The 20107-nt window shown below is 37.5% G+C and overlaps 1 protein-coding gene across 2 annotated transcripts in view; it reads left to right on the top strand.

The window, feature by feature from the left end:
• Positions 1-20107, top strand: part of TRAK2 (trafficking kinesin protein 2) — a 66781-nt gene that overhangs the window by 37226 nt on the left and 9448 nt on the right. For both annotated transcript variants that reach the window (XM_023732993.1, XM_023732992.1), the window contains exons 4-12: positions 5241-5317; positions 6812-6928; positions 7933-8142; positions 8789-8867; positions 10336-10466; positions 10906-10980; positions 12165-12302; positions 17272-17351; positions 17659-17862. In XM_023732993.1, the coding sequence (XP_023588761.1) occupies positions 5241-5317; positions 6812-6928; positions 7933-8142; positions 8789-8867; positions 10336-10466; positions 10906-10980; positions 12165-12302; positions 17272-17351; positions 17659-17862 (1111 nt within the window). The remainder of the gene's footprint in view (positions 1-5240; positions 5318-6811; positions 6929-7932; positions 8143-8788; positions 8868-10335; positions 10467-10905; positions 10981-12164; positions 12303-17271; positions 17352-17658; positions 17863-20107) is intronic.

Below are 20107 nucleotides of genomic sequence, written 5' to 3'. Positions count from 1 at the left end.
GAATATTGAATATACCATGGACTGCCAAAAGAATGAACAAATCTGTCTTGGAAGAAGTATAACCAGAATGCTCCTTAGAAGCAAGGATGATGAGACCGCGTCTTACATACTTTGGACATGTTATCAGGAGGGATCAGTCCCTGGAGAAGGACATCATGCTTGGTAAAGTAGAGGGTCATCAAAAGAGGAAGATCCTCAACGAGATGGATTAACACAGTGGCCGCAACAATGGGCTCAAGCATAACAACGATTGTGAGCATGTTACAGGACCAGGCAGTATTTTGTTCTCTGGGTCACTATGAGTCAGAACTGACTCAGTGGCACCTAACAACAACAACGTGTCCCATAGGCCGCTGCGGGGTAGAATTGTAGCTAGAAAGGTGTCTTAGATCATGATTTAATGGAGTTACTTTTAGGATGAATTTTAAATAAAGAGATTGGAAAATAAAAAGTAAGCAAATTCCAAACTACTTGAGTTTTCAGGACTTCATATAAACAAATCATTACTTCTGGTTGGAAGATATCTTTTTTTTAAGCTCTACCCTCAAAAAGCATCAACTTTTATTGGCAAGAAAGGAAATGTGACTGATAATATTTAGGAAGCATTAACAAAGCAGCCCTGATGGCACAGTAGTTAAGTGCTTGGCTGATAACTGAAAGGTTGATGGTTCAAACCCTCCAGCCAATCCATGGGAGAAAGATGTGGCAGTTTGCTTCCGTAAAGATTATAGCATTGGAAACCCTATGGGATAGTTCTACTCTGTTCTATAGGGTCACCGTGAGTTGGAATCGACTCAATGGCAACTGTTTGACTTTTTTTTTTTAACCATAAACCAGGTCCTAGAGGTTAACAGATAAGTCCTCTAGGTCCACCCTTCTCAAGCAGTTCCACAAAAAAAAGTTAAGTCATATGCCCTAAGGCATCAGTTTGTATAATGAGTTGCTTTATCACCTATGCTTCATGTACTAGCTTTATGCTGTCCTTGGGAGAACTGAAAAAATTACCACTCAAATCATTATCTGTAGGGCTTAATTCTCTCATGGAATCCAGTTGAGAAAAGCTGCCCACCCTGCATGGTATCATCCATCAGTCTCCTGTTTGTTCTTTTTCATTTTTTTGAAGGCAGTTTTTTGTATCATAGAAATGTTCTCTGTATTATACCAGCAAGTGCTACAGTCATTTCTTTGGGGTTAGGTAGGGAGTTGTGTTTTGTTCTGTTTATGTTTTGGGGGTTTTTTGGTGGGGGATGGGACTGGAGAGATGAAAGTTTAGAAGTCTTAAAATTCCGTAATTGTGGTAGAAAACTAGATCTTGAAAAGGAATTTATCGGATAACTATTGAGCACCATCTCATATAAATGACAGAGATATCAAACTGGATTAACATTGGAGCTTCCTATACTGAAAATTGTGTGAGATTGGGGTGGTTGATGTGAAATTATGCAGGTTAGAATATAAAGTAAGGATTAATGAAGTGTATATGTATATTACGCATCCCCTTAGATTTTCTTCAGGAACATTAGGTTCTCCAAATACTATACCAAAGATGTTGAATGTAATTAACAACCTTAGGTAACTGAATTGCAAAATTATTCTGTAAAAATTAAAATAAAGTCAGCTTGCATGGCTATCTCTACATGCTTGGTTACAGTGAAGAATTGGTCTATGGCTTTTTAGACATTTCACATGCCTCAATACCAAGAGAACAGTTTTGCCCTGAGTAATTTTGGAATCTTCCCAAGCAGCATGTCTTTATCGGAGGATTGTTTAAGGAAGAGAAGCCAGAACTGATTAGGCTGCAGAAAGGAATCCAGTGTGTACCTATCTACTTTGTGACTGACATCTCTTTGTGCAATTGTATGTCTGGGGCTTGATAATATATAGGCTGTTTCATATAGAAAGTAAGAATTGGAGAATCCTGGTTACATTACCTAACTTCTTTGCCAGAATAAATATTTAAGCATTTTGAAATTCATTTTTGGTTTTTGAAAACTTTAATGAGAGTTGCTATTTCTGTTTACAAAATAGCCTTTGTTTTTCCTTAAAAAATTAGTAAAAACTGAAAAGAAGACAACAGATCAGCCATAACCCCTACTGAGAAACCAAACCAAACTCATTGCCATCAAGTTGATTCTGACTCATAGCGACCCAATAAGACAGAGTAGAACTGCCCCATAGAGTTTCCAAGGAGCAGCTGGTGGATTCAAACTGCCGACCTTTTGGTTAACAGCCAAGCTCTTAACCACTGAACCACCAGAGGTAACCATTATCAGTGTTTTAATGTATATCCTTCTAGCATTGTTTGTGTATAAATATATATTCACTTTAAAAAAATAAAATTGGAATCTATGCTGTGTTTACAGATGGATTTTTTCATCAATTAAAGGCCTTTTGATATTAATGGGGCTGTTGTAGAAACAGCAGAGCCCTGGTGGTGCAGTGGGTAAGAACTCGACTGCTAACCAAAAGGTTGGCAGTTCGAGTCCACCAGCCGCTCCTTGGAAACCCTATGGGGCAATTCTGATCTGTCCTATAGGGTTGCTGTGAGTTGAAATCAACTTGACAGCAGCAGGTTTGGTTTGGTTTTTGGTAGAAACAGCAACATGGTGGAAAGACCTCTTTACTGGGAATGAGCAGACCTAAATTTTTTCGAACAGAGATGACTGTTGTTATCACCTCCGTATTATAATCCTGGTTTTGCCACTAATAACCACTTGCTATGTGGTCTTGGACATGCCACATAATTTCCCTTGGTCAAGATTCCTCATACAAGAAAATGAGATCATTAAGTAGATGACTTCTTAAGGTTCAGCTTTAAATTATCAGACTGATAGATGGTAAGCATTTTTAGGAAATATATTTTAATTTCTCCTCACTAAAACATGTTTAAACATTTCTTTATTGTATTAGTACATCCTTCATTCCCTCCTCTTTTATTATGTGTGACTTGTGTTTGAAGCTCTGTTTATTATACATCCTTAACATGTTGGTTTTAGATATTAACTTCAAGTTAAATATGCCACTTCATCTTCAACTCTGGACAATCATGTAGTATCAACCATGTAATGTGTTTTTTTTTAATTAGCTGTACAAGAACTCTGTTTTTAGCTGGATCTCTAGGATTCATGGTTCTTGGTTTGGCTGTTGACACTGGATGAGTGTTTTTCATCCCTAACTCCACATCAGAACACTTGAGGATCTTGTACAAACTACCAATGCCCTGTGACTCTTCCAGACTAATTAAATCATAATCTGTGGAGTTGATAACCACCACTTGCCCTGGATTACATTTGGTTTCTTGAACTGTTGGCTGGTTTTCTGTAATTAGTTTAAAGTCATAGATATTTGGATTTGATTTTTACCTCATTTTATTATTGAGACCAGTAGAAAAGACCATTCACTGTATCTGCCTTAATATTTTTATCCTTCATTGCTACTATGCTATCAAGTTAAATTGTGACAGTTACTTAGACCTAAAAGCCTACTTTCTTATACCCGTGGTTAAATTATGGAGCCAGTTTCTCTACTTGTAAAAATAAGTCTTTTGGAGTAACGTTTCTTTCTAGATAAATGTTTATATTTTAGTTTTCTTATTTTCATTTTAAAACTTTTTTAGCTATCTCCTAATACCATCAACCCAGCACTTTGTTTTATAACAAAGTAAGTTATTTGTGGTAGTTATGTTCTGTAAAGGCCCCTCAAATACTGAATTAATGATTACCAAACAAGCCTTGTTCAACTTGATTTGGGTCGGATAACTCAAATTTTTTGCCGTTCTGCGCCTGAGCATACGTGAATGCCCAGAAAAGCACTGAAGTATTGATTTTAGGCTTAAAAATAAACTTTATCAAGTAGGCAAAATTGCAAATATAGAACTCCAGAATAATGAGGATTAACTAGCTTTTTACTAGGACTAAGGCTATTGTTGATACTTAAACCATAAGTAATTCCCAGACTTACTTGAGGCAATGATGCTAAAAAGCAGTGAGATAAGCAGATGACTAGCGAAGGAAGAAAAATTAAAAACTCAGATAATCAGAAGTAAAACATGTAATTGTGTCTCCACATGCCTAGTCTTTTGGGCAACCTGAAGTGTTAATGCAGGACTAAGGAACTAAGTAAATAACTACAAGTGACTTAAATCATAGTATCCATTGCCAAATCTGAATTATTTACAGAGAGTTTAAAATCAGGACTATTTCATACATAGTCCTGTTTAAGGAGTATTTACTGTAAACAGTTGTGTAATAATTAGATGTTTACTGAATACTTTAATGTTCAGTAGATTCCGTTTGATCCTTCTAGTTGTTACTGCTGAGGGCATAGAGGCCCTGTGGACTCAATGGGTCCTTGTCTTTCTCTTAAAAGAATACACAGAGGAGACAATTTTGGGGTTCAGCTCTAACAGGTTTTTTACTTGTGACAGGTAAAAGGAGTCAGTGATGGCTCATGCCTCTCCAAGAGACTAACTCAAAGCGGGAAGCAAGGTTAGGGCTTATATGGGTTTGGTGGAGACAGTAGAGCAATGAATATTCAGTGGCTTTCTTTGAAGGGACGGGCACTTCTCGAAATGGCAGTGCATACTAATTAGGTTGTGCATGCATCTGGAATCCAGGATGGAACTCGCTGATATTCAAGATGGAGTCCTCTCGGCAGCCCTTGGCATCACTTATTATGGGATATGGTGCAGGTACACTGATCTTCTGTACTACTTTGCCCCCTTTAGTGGGCCAAGGGAGATCAAACAGTGGTCACACTTTGTTCTTCTGCACGTGCGGAGCCTGTAAGAAGGGGGAAGGGACTAGAAAAAACACTGAGGAGAAAGTAGTAATTCACAGGTTCCTCTAACCTTATTTTATGTTGACAGGATGTGGTTCCTGTTTACCCAGCTTCTAGGTGGTAATCTTTTAACAGCTGTTTTATTCTGCCAGCACAGTTAACCTTATCTGTCTCATAGTAACCTTGTTAGATGAGTGTTATCACCTCTATATTATAAATATGGAATCTGGTACTTTTTAAATTCATTGTATGATGTGCATTTTGTTCATAATAATTGTTCTATTTTCTTAATATCTAATACATGAAAATATTTGTTTCCTTTTCTTTTTTACATATATTTTTATTTCCCTGACTGACTTTTTGTAAAAGTTCAGTATTCTTTGTCTTTCAATTCTTTTGAATATTTAAAACTTTGTTATTTATCTCTAAAGCCTGTATAAAATTCTTTTTGATTATCTTAGTTCTAGGCACAGACAGGGTGGAGCAGATGACCAAAACTTACAATGACATCGACATGGTTACACATCTTCTGGCTGAGGTAGGATTATATATTTTCTTTCTCCAGTACAAATGGCTAAAACTTAATCATTTGGAACCTGTTAAATTTGCACACCAAAGAAAAACGATGATGTCTGTGCTCAGGGTTATTATATATATGATTGTTGCAACTGGAACAACTGGCATACCAACTGGCATTTCAAAGTAGAATGGTTCCTGAAGTTTATTATTGTCCGGTTGTAGATGGTTTGTTTTTGTTTATGGTACTACCTGGCCTCCTAGTTCCTAGACAAGCATTAATCTTAAACAAACAAAAAAAAAAAACCTGCTGTTCCTCACCCTGGAGCAGAGTTGCCTTTTCGAGAAGCAACTCGGTTGGGAGCATCTGTTCCTTTTCCTTTGCTGTTTGGAACTATTATTTGAACTCACTTTGTCCATGGCATTTTTAATATGTCTAGTGTATCTCTTCCAACTGGCAGTCACAGAAGTCTCTCCTTGTACCTTAATTTTGGTTGTTCTGATGGAAAACTGCTTTTCTCTTGGTGTTCCCTTTTCCCCTCTCCCTTCAGCTCTCAGAATGATTTCTCTGCGTGCCACTTAGCTTATGTTTAAAATGAGGTAGTTCTCAAGTGGGCCTTGAAAATTTGAAGATAATCCATCAACCTGTTTTCTAGAGCTATGGAAAGAAAGGATAGAAGCATAATTTTATTTATAATGATTAATGTAAGCAGAACTCATATATAAGGCAGTTGAATGTATATTGACAGTTTTCCATCCTACAGAATACAATCCTCACCACTATTATGTAGATGGGATTCCTTATACCCTTTTTAAGTATCATCATCTACCCAGAAAGAGTAACTCTTGCCAGTTTCTTGGCTTGCCTGCATCATTACCACCAACTTCTGTAGACTCTGTTCATTTCTACTCAAGGCAGAACCCTGTTGCCTCAAAACTTAAAGTCTCTTATTCTCTATTTTATTTCATTCACATCATCATCTTGCACCAGTTGACAATAGACCTCTTGCTGAACTTTCCCCCAGGCCTGTGGCTCTGAATACATGTAATCTTTGCCTTAAATGGAACTGTTTTCAGCATACCTACCTGATCCGCATATCATTTACTTAAATACCTGATTCTTTATCATTACAATACTTAATAGACAAATGCGTTCAACAAGTTTTTATTGGGGTTTACTGTATTCCAGGCCCTGTCCTCATTTGTAAGAACTATGTTTTTGTTGATTTTCCAGCTCTTCAAAATCTTGAGTTTAAAGCTTGAAGATTGGGTTGCTGTGGCCTGATTGCTAGGAAGATCAATAAATCTCACTCTATATCAAGAGAAGAGAAGTCCTTTTACATTTGTAACTATAGTGGTCAACTGTTTGGCCAATGTTTATTAAACATCACCTGAATGACTCTTGATGCTTCCTAGGATATTGCTTTTGAGATTAGCAAAGTTGACTACAGAATTTCTAAACTACAATTTAATGTTGTTTGTACTCAAATAAAACATGTATTTGGTATTTTAACAGAGGGATCGTGATCTGGAGCTAGCAGCTAGAATTGGACAAGCTCTCTTAAAGCGAAACCATGTCTTGTCTGAGCAGAATGAAGCCCTGGAGGAGCAACTGGGACAAGCCTTTGATCAAGTAAGCCTTTGATCAAGTATTTGGAGCATGCAGTAATTAGGTGTTGGGCAACAGAGAAACTTACTCTTCTAGGTATCTCTGAAGTGATAACATCAGGCAAATAATACCACTACACACTGACTTTGTTGGCAACCGTTGCAATAACCAGTAGAGAAATTAAATGTTCCTGTGCAGAGGAGTGCTCATGTGACTCGGCCTTAGTGAATATAAAAGCCTCATTTGGTATCTACAGTACTTGCGACACCTGGCTTAGATTCTAATGCTTTATCCTCACCCCTTTTTGTAAACTTTGTGTGTGATCTTATCTTAAATTTATTTAAAAAGTAGATCCACAAATAATGGCTGTAGGTATCTTTATTCAAAAACAAAATCAAAAGGAAAAAAAGAAAATTTTAAAAATATATTTATTTCATAGCAATACATATTTGTAGTGAGAGGTTATTTGGTAATAACATGAATGGTTAAACTTCAAATGTTATGTAACTTTTTATTCTTACTTGGTTTCAGTTATATTTTATAAATGCATGGTTAATGACATTTCAGTCTTTACACTGAAAATATTTATTCACTAGAACTAAAGTCAGTACTCCTAAGAAGATATGCAGTTATACACAGCGTAAGAGTATAAGCATTGGGAAGAAAATTTACAGTAGGGGTCTATTCTGATATTATGAAGGCTCTTCAGTTTTGTTTTCTTTTTTTAACTGAAAATGTGTTATTATGTGAAATTTTTATATTCCTATTATGTAGACTACGACAATTGGCTTCTCTACTCACTTAGTATTAAAAAAGCTGTATTGTTGAATTAATGTTCTAAAATTGTAGCTGAGGAAATAACTGAAGTTTGTTATTGTCTTTTTAGCATTTGTTACTTCAGTCAGCAAAATCTAGCAACTGATTTTGTTTTAAGGTGAGAAGCAGTTGCTTCATGATTTAGAAGCTGTGTTACATGTAAATAATGAAAAATAAAGAGCACCTTGTAAATCAAACTCTTTTATGTACAGGTTAATCAGCTGCAGCATGAGCTATCTAAGAAAGATGAGTTACTTCGAATTGTCTCCATTGCTTCTGAAGAGAGTGAAACTGATTCCAGCTGTTCTACACCTCTTCGGTTCAATGAGTCGTTTAGCTTGTCTCAAGGCCTGCTGCAGTTGGACATGCTGCAAGAAAAACTCAAAGAGCTGGAAGAAGAGAATATGGCTCTTCGATCTAAGGTACATTTATCTAATTCCAGTTTTCCTTTACTTTAAAGGATATATAAGGTTTAGGTCCAGGTGGTATTGAGGCAAACTATGGCATAATTGAAACATGTTAAGGATTTGCCATTGAGGTTCCAATTAGGGGGTGGTAGACAAGGTCCATGTATTTGTCTTCCATTGTTACTGAGATTCCACTGAAAAGTGGCTAGACAATAGCAGGTTGAGGGAAGAAACAGAGAAAGGGACTGTACAGAATGTATGTTTTAGAGCTTATGCAATAAGTAATTACAACTGTGATAAGAACTACGGTGGAAAATTATAGGGTTCTGTGAGATTGTATAATCGAGGAGATCAGGGAAGACTTTCTTAAGCAAGTGACATTTTAGCTGAGGGTAGGGATTAGCCAAGCAGAGATGTATGGGACAGTGGAGGTGGGGGTAGGGATGATTAGGTATATGCAAAGGCCCTGAGAGGAGTGAAGGAGAGATGCTTATTACATCCTTTTCCATACCTTTATTTTATGGTAGATAAAGCTGTGTGGGTTTTTTGGATTTTTTCCTTAGTAAGTGATAAACTTTAATCTTCATATGAAAATTAAAGGTTTTTGTAGTTATTCCTATGAAATCATTGCAAGATATTACCAATGATTCTTTTCTTGAAGGCTTGTCACATAAAGACAGAAACTATTACCTATGAGGAAAAGGAACAACAGCTTGTCAATGACTGTGTTAAAGAACTTCGTAAGTATTAATATACTTTGTTTTGCAGCCTTTGGGTGGTTGTTTGGTAGGATATCTCCAATTCAGAAATTAGATCCATGGTTTCAGTAGAAGCATCTCAAGAAACAATTTAAAATTCAAAACAAAAAAGTTACTGAAAATCTTGGAATATCACATGGGAGCCCACGATCCTCTATAAAATACTATATGTAATTTTTAAGAAGATTCTTTGTTTCAGATTGCCATCATCATTAAATAAAGACCTGCATTTCTATAAACAAAATTGTAGTATGTTAGAGTGAAACAAAGCTCTCATTTTGTTGATGAGGAAATAGACCTATAGAGGACATGATTTGCCAAAGTCAAAAATTGGTAAGTGGACAGAGCGAGGGCTTAAATAATGACATAAAACCTAACATTCACTGGGTGTTATTAAGTGCCAGCTGTGTATCTATATGTTTTGGCTTGAAGTAATGTTAACCTGAATAATTTCTAACTACTACTTACTGAAGAAGATTTAATTTCTTTATAAATATATAAACTTCCGTATTGAAAGAGAAGATATGATGGCATCACATCAATTTATTTGGGATGTGGGCCTCATAATGTGATAACCTTAGAATAACAATATTAGAGAACCAGAAGGAACCTAAACAGATCTGCTCCTCCACCAGCACTGCCATTACCCACCCTTCACACTTCAATAAACAGAGAAGAGATGACTTGTCCAAGAGCTCAGGTCAGGCCTCCTGCCTCCTTACTGCCACCCTTTGAAATGCTGATGGCTTTCTGTTAATTTAAAAATAGTCCTATATGGCACTGAGAAGTAGTTTTTCTGCTTGAAATTAAATGTCAAAGTTTTTATATGAAATAAAAGTTTATTTCCCCAACGGCATTTTAAAGATTCTGTTTCACATGCAGGCAAAAATACTAGGTTGTGTGGATTGCTTTAGAGGCCCTACTGAGTTTGTCAGGTATCTCAGAAAGTCCTTGTTCTACAGAGGCATTTCAGTAGCTTTATCACATTCTGTTACAGATTACGACTGTCCGTTCTGGAAATGTTCCTTTGGTATATTTGTTAAACTTAATTTTCATTGCTTATTGCATTTTATTTATGGCCCTGAAGAGTTCTCAAAGACATAAATGAGATTGCCTCTTGGCACTTGCAAAGATTTATAATTCACCTACCCCTCCTTTCAGCTTTCTTGTCCTTTGCAAAGAAAAGAATTGGAGCAAATTTCCTGCCTTACCTTTAGCATACTTGCCTTTTACAAGTCATCTCTCTTTTTAGCTTCTTTGCTTCCTATTCAGTTCCTTACATTAGCTTATTTCTCCATTGGTTTCTCTGGGTTTATTTTTTTAATTTATATTGAAATCTATTTGTGATACTCTAGTGTTTGTGCTAAAACAGTACTTGGCCCATGGACTATAGTTTGTTACACCTGCCCTACATTTATATAAATTCTTAAAATTTTATTTTGCTCCCAAGGTGAAACAAATGCTCAGATGTCCAGAATGACTGAGGAATTGTCAGGGAAGAGTGATGAACTGATTCGATACCAAGAAGAAATCTCCTCACTCCTGTCTCAGATTGTAGATCTTCAGCACAAACTTAAAGAAGTAGGTTTGTTTTTCATTCAGCAGACGTTTATTAATTAGTACACCACATTCTGCTAGGTGCCAGATACATTAAGCAAAATAAACACAGTCCTTACTCTTTTAAAGTGCTTTAGACTGATTCCTGTTTTAATCTTCCTTTTGTCATGAAATATTGCAGATAACCACTTTCAAGTCACTGTTTCTCTCTGTAAAATGGGATTCGATTTTCCTCAGAAAGTTGTAGTATGAATTATTGATTCCTGCTCATTGTCCTTTGAACACCTTGATGGATTTTGTTTTCTGCCCATTTTATTGCTCTTATTCAGGTTTTAAAAGGCTTTTTATAGACCTCTAGACTCTACTCTGGAGAGAAACTCTTAAGATATCTTAGAGAGAGAGAGAGAAAGAAACTATATGTTTTATGGGAAGGCTTCATTTGTCTCTTTTAATATGTTGTTAGCATGTGATTGAGAAGGAAGAACTAAGACTTCACCTACAAGCTTCCAAGGATGCTCAAAGACAACTAACAGTGGAGGTAATGACAGCTTCCTTTATCTTACATAATAAGGGAGGGAGAAGAATGAATAGTGTTCCTTATGTAGGTAGAAAGTAAGAGATTTTTTGCTATTTTTCCTGACATACTTGCAAAACACTGTTAGATATAACTTATAAGATACGTTATATATAACTTTTAAGGTAATGGTTCTTTTGCATGCTAAGAATCACTTGGGAGAACGAGCTTTAAATGGAGATTCCCAGGTACTATCCCCAAGAGTTTCTAATTCAGTAGTTCTAGAGGAAGGGCCTGGAATCTGCATTTTTAATAAGCATCCCAGTTCTGGTGATTCTGATTAGCTGGTCTGCATACCACACTTTAAAAAATACGGTTTTAAACCTTATACTGAAACGCTGTGTTTTGTTGAGTATAATACATATTTACTTAAACATAACTCTGTACACTTAAAGATTTTTGAAGTTAAAGCATACTCTGAAAATTAAATACTCTTTTCCGTACTTGTGTATCTTATCTGTAAAGAAGACTCTGAGACGGGGAAAAACAACTACTCGTTTAGGATAATTGATTGCTCTGACATCATACATAATACTTTAGACTCTTGATCTTGTCATTTATGCACTTCAGAGTCATATTTTGAAAAATTAACATTATGCTAACCCTAACTTGATCATAGGAGCCCTGGTGGCACAGTGGTTAAGCACTCCGCTGCTAACCGATAGGTTGGCAATTCTAACCCACCAGCTGCTCCTGGGAGAAAGATGTGGCAGTCTGCTTCCGTAAAGATTTACAGCCTTGGAAACCGAATGGGGCAGTTCTCCTCTGTCGTGTAGGGTCACTATGAGCCGGAATCAACTTGACAGCAGTGGGTTTGGTGGGGAACTTGATCACAGTATTATACTTCCTCTACCAGTTGTTTAGGATGTAAAGAATTAAACATTGAATGGGCAGTTCTGGTTGTCTTCACTACATTTCAGATATTTAGGATATCACTTTTATGTATAATTTTGTCCAAGACACTCCTAATTCTGGTGGTTTAGGTACGTACTCTCTTTGCTTAGTTTGTTTCAAAGCCTGTGTATTGAAGTGATATTCTTAAATTTAGTTAGTCCTCTGGATAAAATTAGTACTTGTATAAATGGGATTTTCTCCCCATTGTTGTTTTGAGATGATAGCAGAGTAAACTAATTATCCTTTTCTTTCAGCTGCATGAGTTACAAGATAGGAATAGAGAATGTCTGGGAATGCTACATGAATCCCAAGAAGAAATAAAGGAACTCCGTAGCAGATCTGGCCCTGCTGCTCATCTCTATTTCTCCCAGTTGTATGGAGATTTTTCTGGGGTAAGGAACTGAGAAAGATGCTGTGTGTTTAAGGAAACTTGCATAAGATTAGATTGTCCTGAGAATGATATGGTTTATGATGGTGAAAAGCGTCTGGAGAAGAGGTAACATGGTTTGTCCTTGTTTCTGAAATTAATTATTGATTTAGACCTTCAATTTTTATATCTCCATCTTTCTTAATACTCATTTATTGTAGACTTCCTTCTAATAGATGACCTTCCTATTTTGTTGTAATACGTGAGATGAATGAACTCTAAGGAAATCAGGTTTCAATCTCTCCTATCATAGAGCTACTTACACTTGGGTCACCTTTACATTAGGCCCACCACATGCCTCTTATTCAAACGGTGCTCTGAACATCTAAAACCGCTTTAAGTAAGGTAAGCCTCGTGAGGGCAGGGACCGTGTGTGTTTAATCCATCAATCAACAGTTTGTTTTTTTTTATTAAATATTTTATTGTGTTTTTAGTGAAAGTTTACACAGGAAATTAGGTTCTCATTTAACAATTTCTGTACGTATTGTTCAGTGACATTGGTTACATCCTGCACAATATATCAGCATTCTCGTTATTTCCATTTTGGTTGTTCTGTTTCCATTAATCTGGCTCCTTGTCCCCCCCTAGTCTTCTCATCTTTGGTCTGTTAACCATTTGGTTTCATCTAGATGATTATTTTGAGGATCACAGTACTCACAGGTGATATTATTTATTTATGGACCAAACTCAATAGTATTTTTTAAATGAAGAAAATTAATGAAATGTCTGAGTTTATGCAGAATTTGTCATATTGGTTCAAAGGATTATTTTAACAATCTGGTTCTTAAATACTGAAGTACAATCTTGTGAAATTTTTTTAAAAGACCAGAAGTATAAATTTTAGTTGATTTTTCTTAAGGATATGGGGGCATGAATTTTGGTGGTTATTTAACTTTTTATTTTGAAATAATTTTAAACTTAGAATAAAGTTCCAAGAATAATGCAAGAGCTGTCATATATATTCACCTAGATTCCCCAGTTTTTAACATTTTATCACATTTACCGTAACATTCTGTATCTTTCTTTCTCTCTCTCTCTCTCTCTTTTTCCTGAACCATTCAAGGGCAGGTTGCAGATATACTCCATTGCCCTTTAAGACTTCAGTGTGTATTCTCTAAAAACAAGGGCACCCTCAAGGACATTTTCCTACTTAACCACACTACAACCATCAACATCAGGAAACTGACATTGTATACAATTGATATATCCACAGGAGCCCATTCAGATTTTATCGATTGTCCCAATAATATTCTTGTCATGGATTCACTTGTGTCCCCAAAATATGTGTCAACTTAGCTGGGCCATGATTCCCAGTATTGTGTTTGTCCTCCACTTTGTCATCTGATTATCCTCCTTTTGTGATGTATTGTAAATCCCAGCCTCTATACCTGTGACTATGGTCCCATTTGGGAGTGAGCTGCCTGTTACATTAATGAGGTAGGATTAGGTCATGTTAATGAGGATTAGGTTACATTTGTGTTAATGAGGTAGGATTAGAGTGTATCTTGAGTCACGCTCCTTCACAGCCTTACAAGAGATGAAAGCAGAGAGAGGGGGACCTACCACCAAGAGAGAAGAGCTGGGAGCAGAGCGTGTCCCTGGAACCCAGGGTCCTTGGGCTGAGAAACACCTAGATCCAGGGGAAGATTGAAGATAAGGACCTTCCCCCAGAGCTGACAGAGAAAGCCTTCCCTTGGATCTGGCACCCTAAATTTGGACTGCTAGCCTCCTTAACTGTGAGAGAATAAACTTACGTTTGTTAAAGCCATCCACTTGTGATATTTCTGTTATAGCAGCACTAGATAACTAAGACAGAATTTGGTATTGGGAGTGGGGTACTGCTCTAACAGATACCTACAATGTGGAAGCAGTTTTGGAATTGAGTAATGGGTAGAGGCTGAAAGAGTTTGAACATGCGTGGTAGTAAAAGCCTAGATGGCCTTGAAGAGACTGTTGGTGGAATTACGGACATCAAAGACAATTCTGGTGAGGACTCAGAAGGAAGTAAGGAGAGCTGTAACACCAGAGATGGCACAGATGGCAAGAAGCAGCACCAGAGAAACAGTGACAGCAGAACCAGGAGACCGGCGCGAGACGGCTCAGGAGCCAACCCACAGAGGAAAAGAGCTGAGTGCCGTTGGGCCAAGGCTTCCTGGCAGAGTGGGGTGCCTCCAGGCACTTACTGGTAGAGCTGAAGAGCTTTGTAACACTTGCCCAAGCAGGGCAGAGTCCAGGCCAGCCCAAGAGGCCCAAGTGGCCAAGGGACCGAGAGGCCAAGGAATCAGAAGCTGAAGAGATAAGAACAGGCAGCAGAACTGTTTTGGTCTCAAAAGGGTAGGACTCTGACCTCTGGGGTCTCAAAGGGTAGGCTATTACCTCTGGGGTTCCAAAGGGTGGGACCACAGCCTCCTAGGTTTCAAAGAGTCAGACCTTCACCAAGTTGGTTCCAGAGTGTGGGGCTGGCATTCACGAGTGCCAGGGGAATGGGGCCAGATCCACTGCCCAAAGCTGAGAGGGTGAGCCTGCCATGCCCAAAGGGCAGAAAAATGGGGCCTGCCGGGGGCTGACAGAATAGGGCTGCCACGCAGATGGACTGGGAGAATGGGGCCACTCAAAGCCAGGGGAACAGAGTTGCCATTCCAGTGGGCCTGGGAGGCGAAGTTGAAGCCCAGGGCTGAGGGGTCTCCATCCAGAATTCAGAGAGTGTGGGCAATACCCAGAGTCTGGAAGGGTAGGGCTGTTGCCCAGATGGTCTAGCTCTGCTGGGTTTTGGAGTTGCTCATTGCCTGTTTTCCCATCTTTCCATTTGTAATGGAAATGTCTACCTTGTGCCTGTTCTACCATTGTACTTTGGAAGCAGATAACTTGTATTCTAGATTTCACAGGTTCACAGATGAAGAGGAGTTTTATAGAAGATGAGATTTTGGACTTGGAGTCAATTTAAGACTTTTGGGATGATATGTTGGGGTGAATGTGTTTTACATGTGACAAGGGCATGAATTTTGGGGGGCCAAAGGGTAGAATGTCATGGATTGAATTGTGTCCCCCCAAAATATGTGTCAACTTGACTAGGCCATGATTCCCAGTATTGTTTGGTTATCCTCCATTTTGTGATCTGATTAGCCTCCATTTTGTAATGTTATAAATCCTAGCCACTATGCCTGTGGTTATAGTCTCATTTGGGAGTGAGTTGTCTGTTATGTTAATGAGGCAGTATTAGGTCACATTAATGAGGATTAGGTTATGCTTGTTATGTTAATGAGGTAGGATCAGATGGATGTATCTTGAGTCACCGCTGTTCACTGCCCTACAAGAGATAAAAGCAGAGAGAAGTAATCAGAGAGAGAGGGACCTCCTACCCCCAAGAAAGAAGAGCTAGGAATGAAGTGCTTCCTTTGGACCTGGCATCCCTGTGCTGAGAAACTCCTAGACGTAGGGGAAGATTGATGACAAGGCCTTCCACCAGAGCCGACAGAGAAAGCCTTCCCTTGGAACTAGTGCCCTGAATTTGGACTCCTAGTCTCCTAAACTGTGAGAGAATAAATTTATGTTTGTTAAAGCCATCCACTTGTGGTATTTTTGTTAAAGCAGCACTAGATAACTAAGATAATCCCTTTAAGGAAACCACATTTTGTTGTTTCAATCCGGGACAGTTCCTCTGTCTTTACTTGTCTTTCATGACCTTTGTATACAAACTCAATTTGGGTTTGTCTGATGATTCCTCATGATTGGATTCAGATAATGCATTCTGGGCAGAAATATCACAGAAGTAATGCCATGTTCTATGGCATATCAGGAGGTGCACAATGTCTGTTAATCCCATAACTGGTGATACTAAATTTGATCATGTTAAAGGTAGTGTCTGCCAGTTTTTTCCACTATAAGGCAGATTCCTATTTTATTCAGATACTCCAATTCATGTAACCCTTTGTTATTATTGTTTATTCTGTACTCAGATTATCCTAGATTGGCCAATGGGAGGCTCCTTCAAGCTGTTCTTGTGTTCTTTGAAATGTCCCTATCATTTTTTTTTTTTAGCTCAAACATAGCAATGATTATGAAGGTGGCTCAGGGCCGGGCAGTGTTTCATTCTGTTGTACATAGGGTCGCTATGGACCAGAACCGACTCAACGGCACCTAACAACAATAACGTCTTTCTTCGAGTACTTTCTTTCTGGCAAAACATATTCTAAGCTCATCTTGTACTTTCCTTGTCCCAAGCCCTGAATCAGTCATTTCTCCAGGGATCTCTGGTTCCTTTTAATGAGAAATGGTGTTTAGAATCCAAGTTCTGGCTGCTAAGTGTGCCCACTGCCACTGGAATATCATTGCTGCTAGACCCTCTCAGCAGATAGAGCTAGGAAATGTTTATACATTCAGCCATACAGTACACATCTATATCTTTCCATCCATATTTATACTCATGTATCTATAGCTATTAAAAATCATGAGCATGCCACCCCTGCTAGTTGAATCCTCATCCCTGACCAAGGAAAGGGAAAGGTTGTTTTTTTTATATTATAAAAGCTACACGTGTTTATTACAGAAAAGTTAGAAATTATAGAGAAGCAAAAAGGAATTGTTAAATACCATTAAATCCTATCCTCCAGAGAATTACTTATTAACATCTTGGTTTATATCCTTTCAGACCTTTTATTTTTGTATGTCTGTATATGTAATATTTTCTATTTATCATATTGTTTTTTCACTGTTTTCCTGTGAAAATATGTCATGAAAAGATAGTTGATTCTTGTTTAAAAATTAATTTTCCAGAATATCTGGATTTTTATCCTGAGCCTATTTTCTTGCATTTTATTAAAACACCAAAAGTATGGGATTGTAGACACTCTGTTAATTTATTTAAGAGTAATTCCTTTGCTTCAGCAGGATTCTTATATAATCCCTTTAGTAATCTAAAATACTTTTTTGCTTAGGAATCTCTGGCAGCTGAGATTGAGGGGACCATGCGTAAAAAGTTGAGTTTGGATGAGGAATCTTCTGTCTTTAAACAAAAGTAAGTCCCAGTCACATGTGTTGTTACCCAAGCATTGGAATGGAAATAGAAAGAAACTACAATCCAAGGTGATAAGGATTAGTGAGAATAAATAAATGCCTTACTATTCTGGGTTTTTTTTTTCCCCTCATAGTAAAAAAACTCATTTGTGAGAACTCTGTTATCCTAAAGTTTATCTTCTAAAGATTTCTCCTAATCTGCACTAAACTTTAGATGCTATTCAGGTTGGCTTTATTTTTAACAAATTGCACATAACGTGTCTCTTTCTAAAGCACTGTGTCAATAATGAATACTTCCTTTTTGACAGAGCCCAGCAGAAACGGGTATTTGATACGGTCAAGGCTGCCAATGACACACGGGGCCGCTCTCTTCCATTCCCAGCTCTTCTACCCATCCCAGGCTCCAACCGTTCAAGTGTCATCATGACAGCAAAACCTTTTGAGTCAAGTTTACAACAAACAGAGGACAAAACACTTCTCAATCAGGACAGCACCTCAGAGGAGGTTCCTAGGTAAGAAACATAGATCGTGGCAGTGATTCTGCATTTCTTGTGGAGTTCACATAACCAGATTCACATATTCAAATTGCAGTATTAATCTGTATGATCCCAAGAAGATTCTAGAACTGCCAGTTTTCATTCAGTAATGGTGCCCTATCTCATTATTTGTAAGGTAGATCATTTCATAATAGTTTGGAATGAAGAGGCTGCATTTAATTGAATGTATTTAAAATGGAATTTTCATTTAACTATACAATTCTTTACCACTTTTTTCTTCAGTATTGCAAAGTTTGCATCTAAAATCATCTTCATGTTCAAAGACAAATTTGTCTGAATCTTTTTGGTCATTGGCCAATGACACTTTTTCATAACTTATGCTTGTAGTCTGAACCTTTTTGCTGTCTGTCTTAGTTATCTAGTGCAGCTATAACAGAATACCACAAGTGGATGGCTTTAACAAACAGAAATTTATTCTGTCACAGTCTAGGAGGCTAGAAGTCCAAATTCAGGATGCCAGCTCCAAGGGAAGGCTTTCTGTCTCTGTGGGCTCTGGGAGAAGATCCTTGTCATCAGTCTTCCCCTGGTCTAGGAGCTTCTCAGTGCAGGAACCCTGGGTCCAAAGGGCTCACTGTGCTCCACCTCTTCTTTCTTGGTGGTAGGAGGTTCCCGTCTCTCTGCTCGCTTCTCTCTCGTTTTATCTCTTGTAAGAAAAGGTGACGTAGGCCACACCCAAGGGAAACTCCTGTTACATCTGATCAGGGCTATGACCTGAGTAAGGGTGTTGTATCTTTAACATAACCTAATCTTGCCTCATTAACCACAGGTAGAGATTAGGATTTACAACACATAGGAAAATTACATCAGATCACAGAATGGTGGACAAATACACAATGCTGGGAATCATGGCCTAGCCATGTTGACACACATTTTTGGGGGGACACAATTCAATCCATAACACTGCCTTTAGGATAAACAATATAGTTTGAATGCATGTTGAGGAAAATCAGCGTTTCTGTTAGTGTCTTATTTGTTTAAAGATTTTTTTTTTCTTTTCATTAATTCATTTCAGTGAATTACATATAAGTAGAAGTTAAACAGCTTTTTTGGGAAGTCAGCTGAAAGAGTTTGAAAGATAGATCTTTGGTACCTGAGGAAAATCCTTCCTGATGCAGAAGTCCCTCACACTAGGCTTTTAATTGTATTGCCTGTTTGTAGTGGACAATGTTCTGTACCCACAGTAACTTTATATATGACTGCTGTCATATATAAGTGTGTAATTATTACACAGTTAGCTTAAGAGAAGATCTAACAAACAGATCTATGCAAATTCACACCTAGTAGCCATTAGTGACTACAATCTGCCTTGCTACTCTTTCTTTTGATATCAGTTGTTACGCTACCTCTCAATTTCAAAACTGTTGAAAAGTGAAAAAATGTACATCTCAAAACTATGAAAATGCGGTATTATACAAGTCTTGCTGTTTTCTTTTAAATGTTCTCTAGTATTCATGGAGGATTCTATGGCCCAGAGCAAGTTTTTTTCACGTTTAATATTTTTGAAATTGTATGTTTTGCAGTTAATGGCATGTCATAATTTAATGGGTAGCATTTTTTCTTTCTTAGTAGTACATAAAATAATGGTTCCTCTTGTAATCAGTGGTATTATAGAGTCAGTGAAATATGTTAATATTTACTTCTTTTGACTACCTGAACTGAATTTATGGTTGGTCATATCTGTAGTTTCATAAATTAAATGAGGTAGAAAAGTTAGTAAACACAACATAATAAAGTATGTTTTTTCCTATCTGAAGACATTTGAAATGATCTGTAAATATGATATATAGCATTGTTGATGATTTTTTGCAGTGGTGTCACTAGGCGGGTGCAGACCGTACTAGGTAACACTGTCAGAGGGAGTGACACCAAAATGACTGTCTATAAAATTTTTGTGCAGTGTTTCAGCAGAAATTTATTGTTTTTTTAATTAAAATATCCCTATAGTTAGTTACAGCAACAAGAACTTTTTTCATAAGTCCAGCTTACATGTATCAAGATACCTACAAGGCTAAAACTCATACTAATATACTTTGTGAACCTTCTAATGTGCTCCGGTTAGAGCTGTCATTATTACCCAGTTACAGTGATGCTTTGAATCAGGTGGTTTCGTCCACATGCACTATAAGCATGTGCTATTGTTTTCGTTGATGCAGATGTTTTTATAGTTTCTGATTTTGTCCAAGTTTTCTGGTGTTTTAGC

Source organism: Trichechus manatus, unplaced genomic scaffold (genome assembly GCF_000243295.1).
Source record: "Trichechus manatus latirostris isolate Lorelei unplaced genomic scaffold, TriManLat1.0 scaffold00056, whole genome shotgun sequence".
Lineage (NCBI taxonomy): Eukaryota > Metazoa > Chordata > Mammalia > Sirenia > Trichechidae > Trichechus > Trichechus manatus.
Note: the sequence above shows the minus strand (reverse complement) of the source record. Positions and strands in the feature narration are given on the sequence as shown.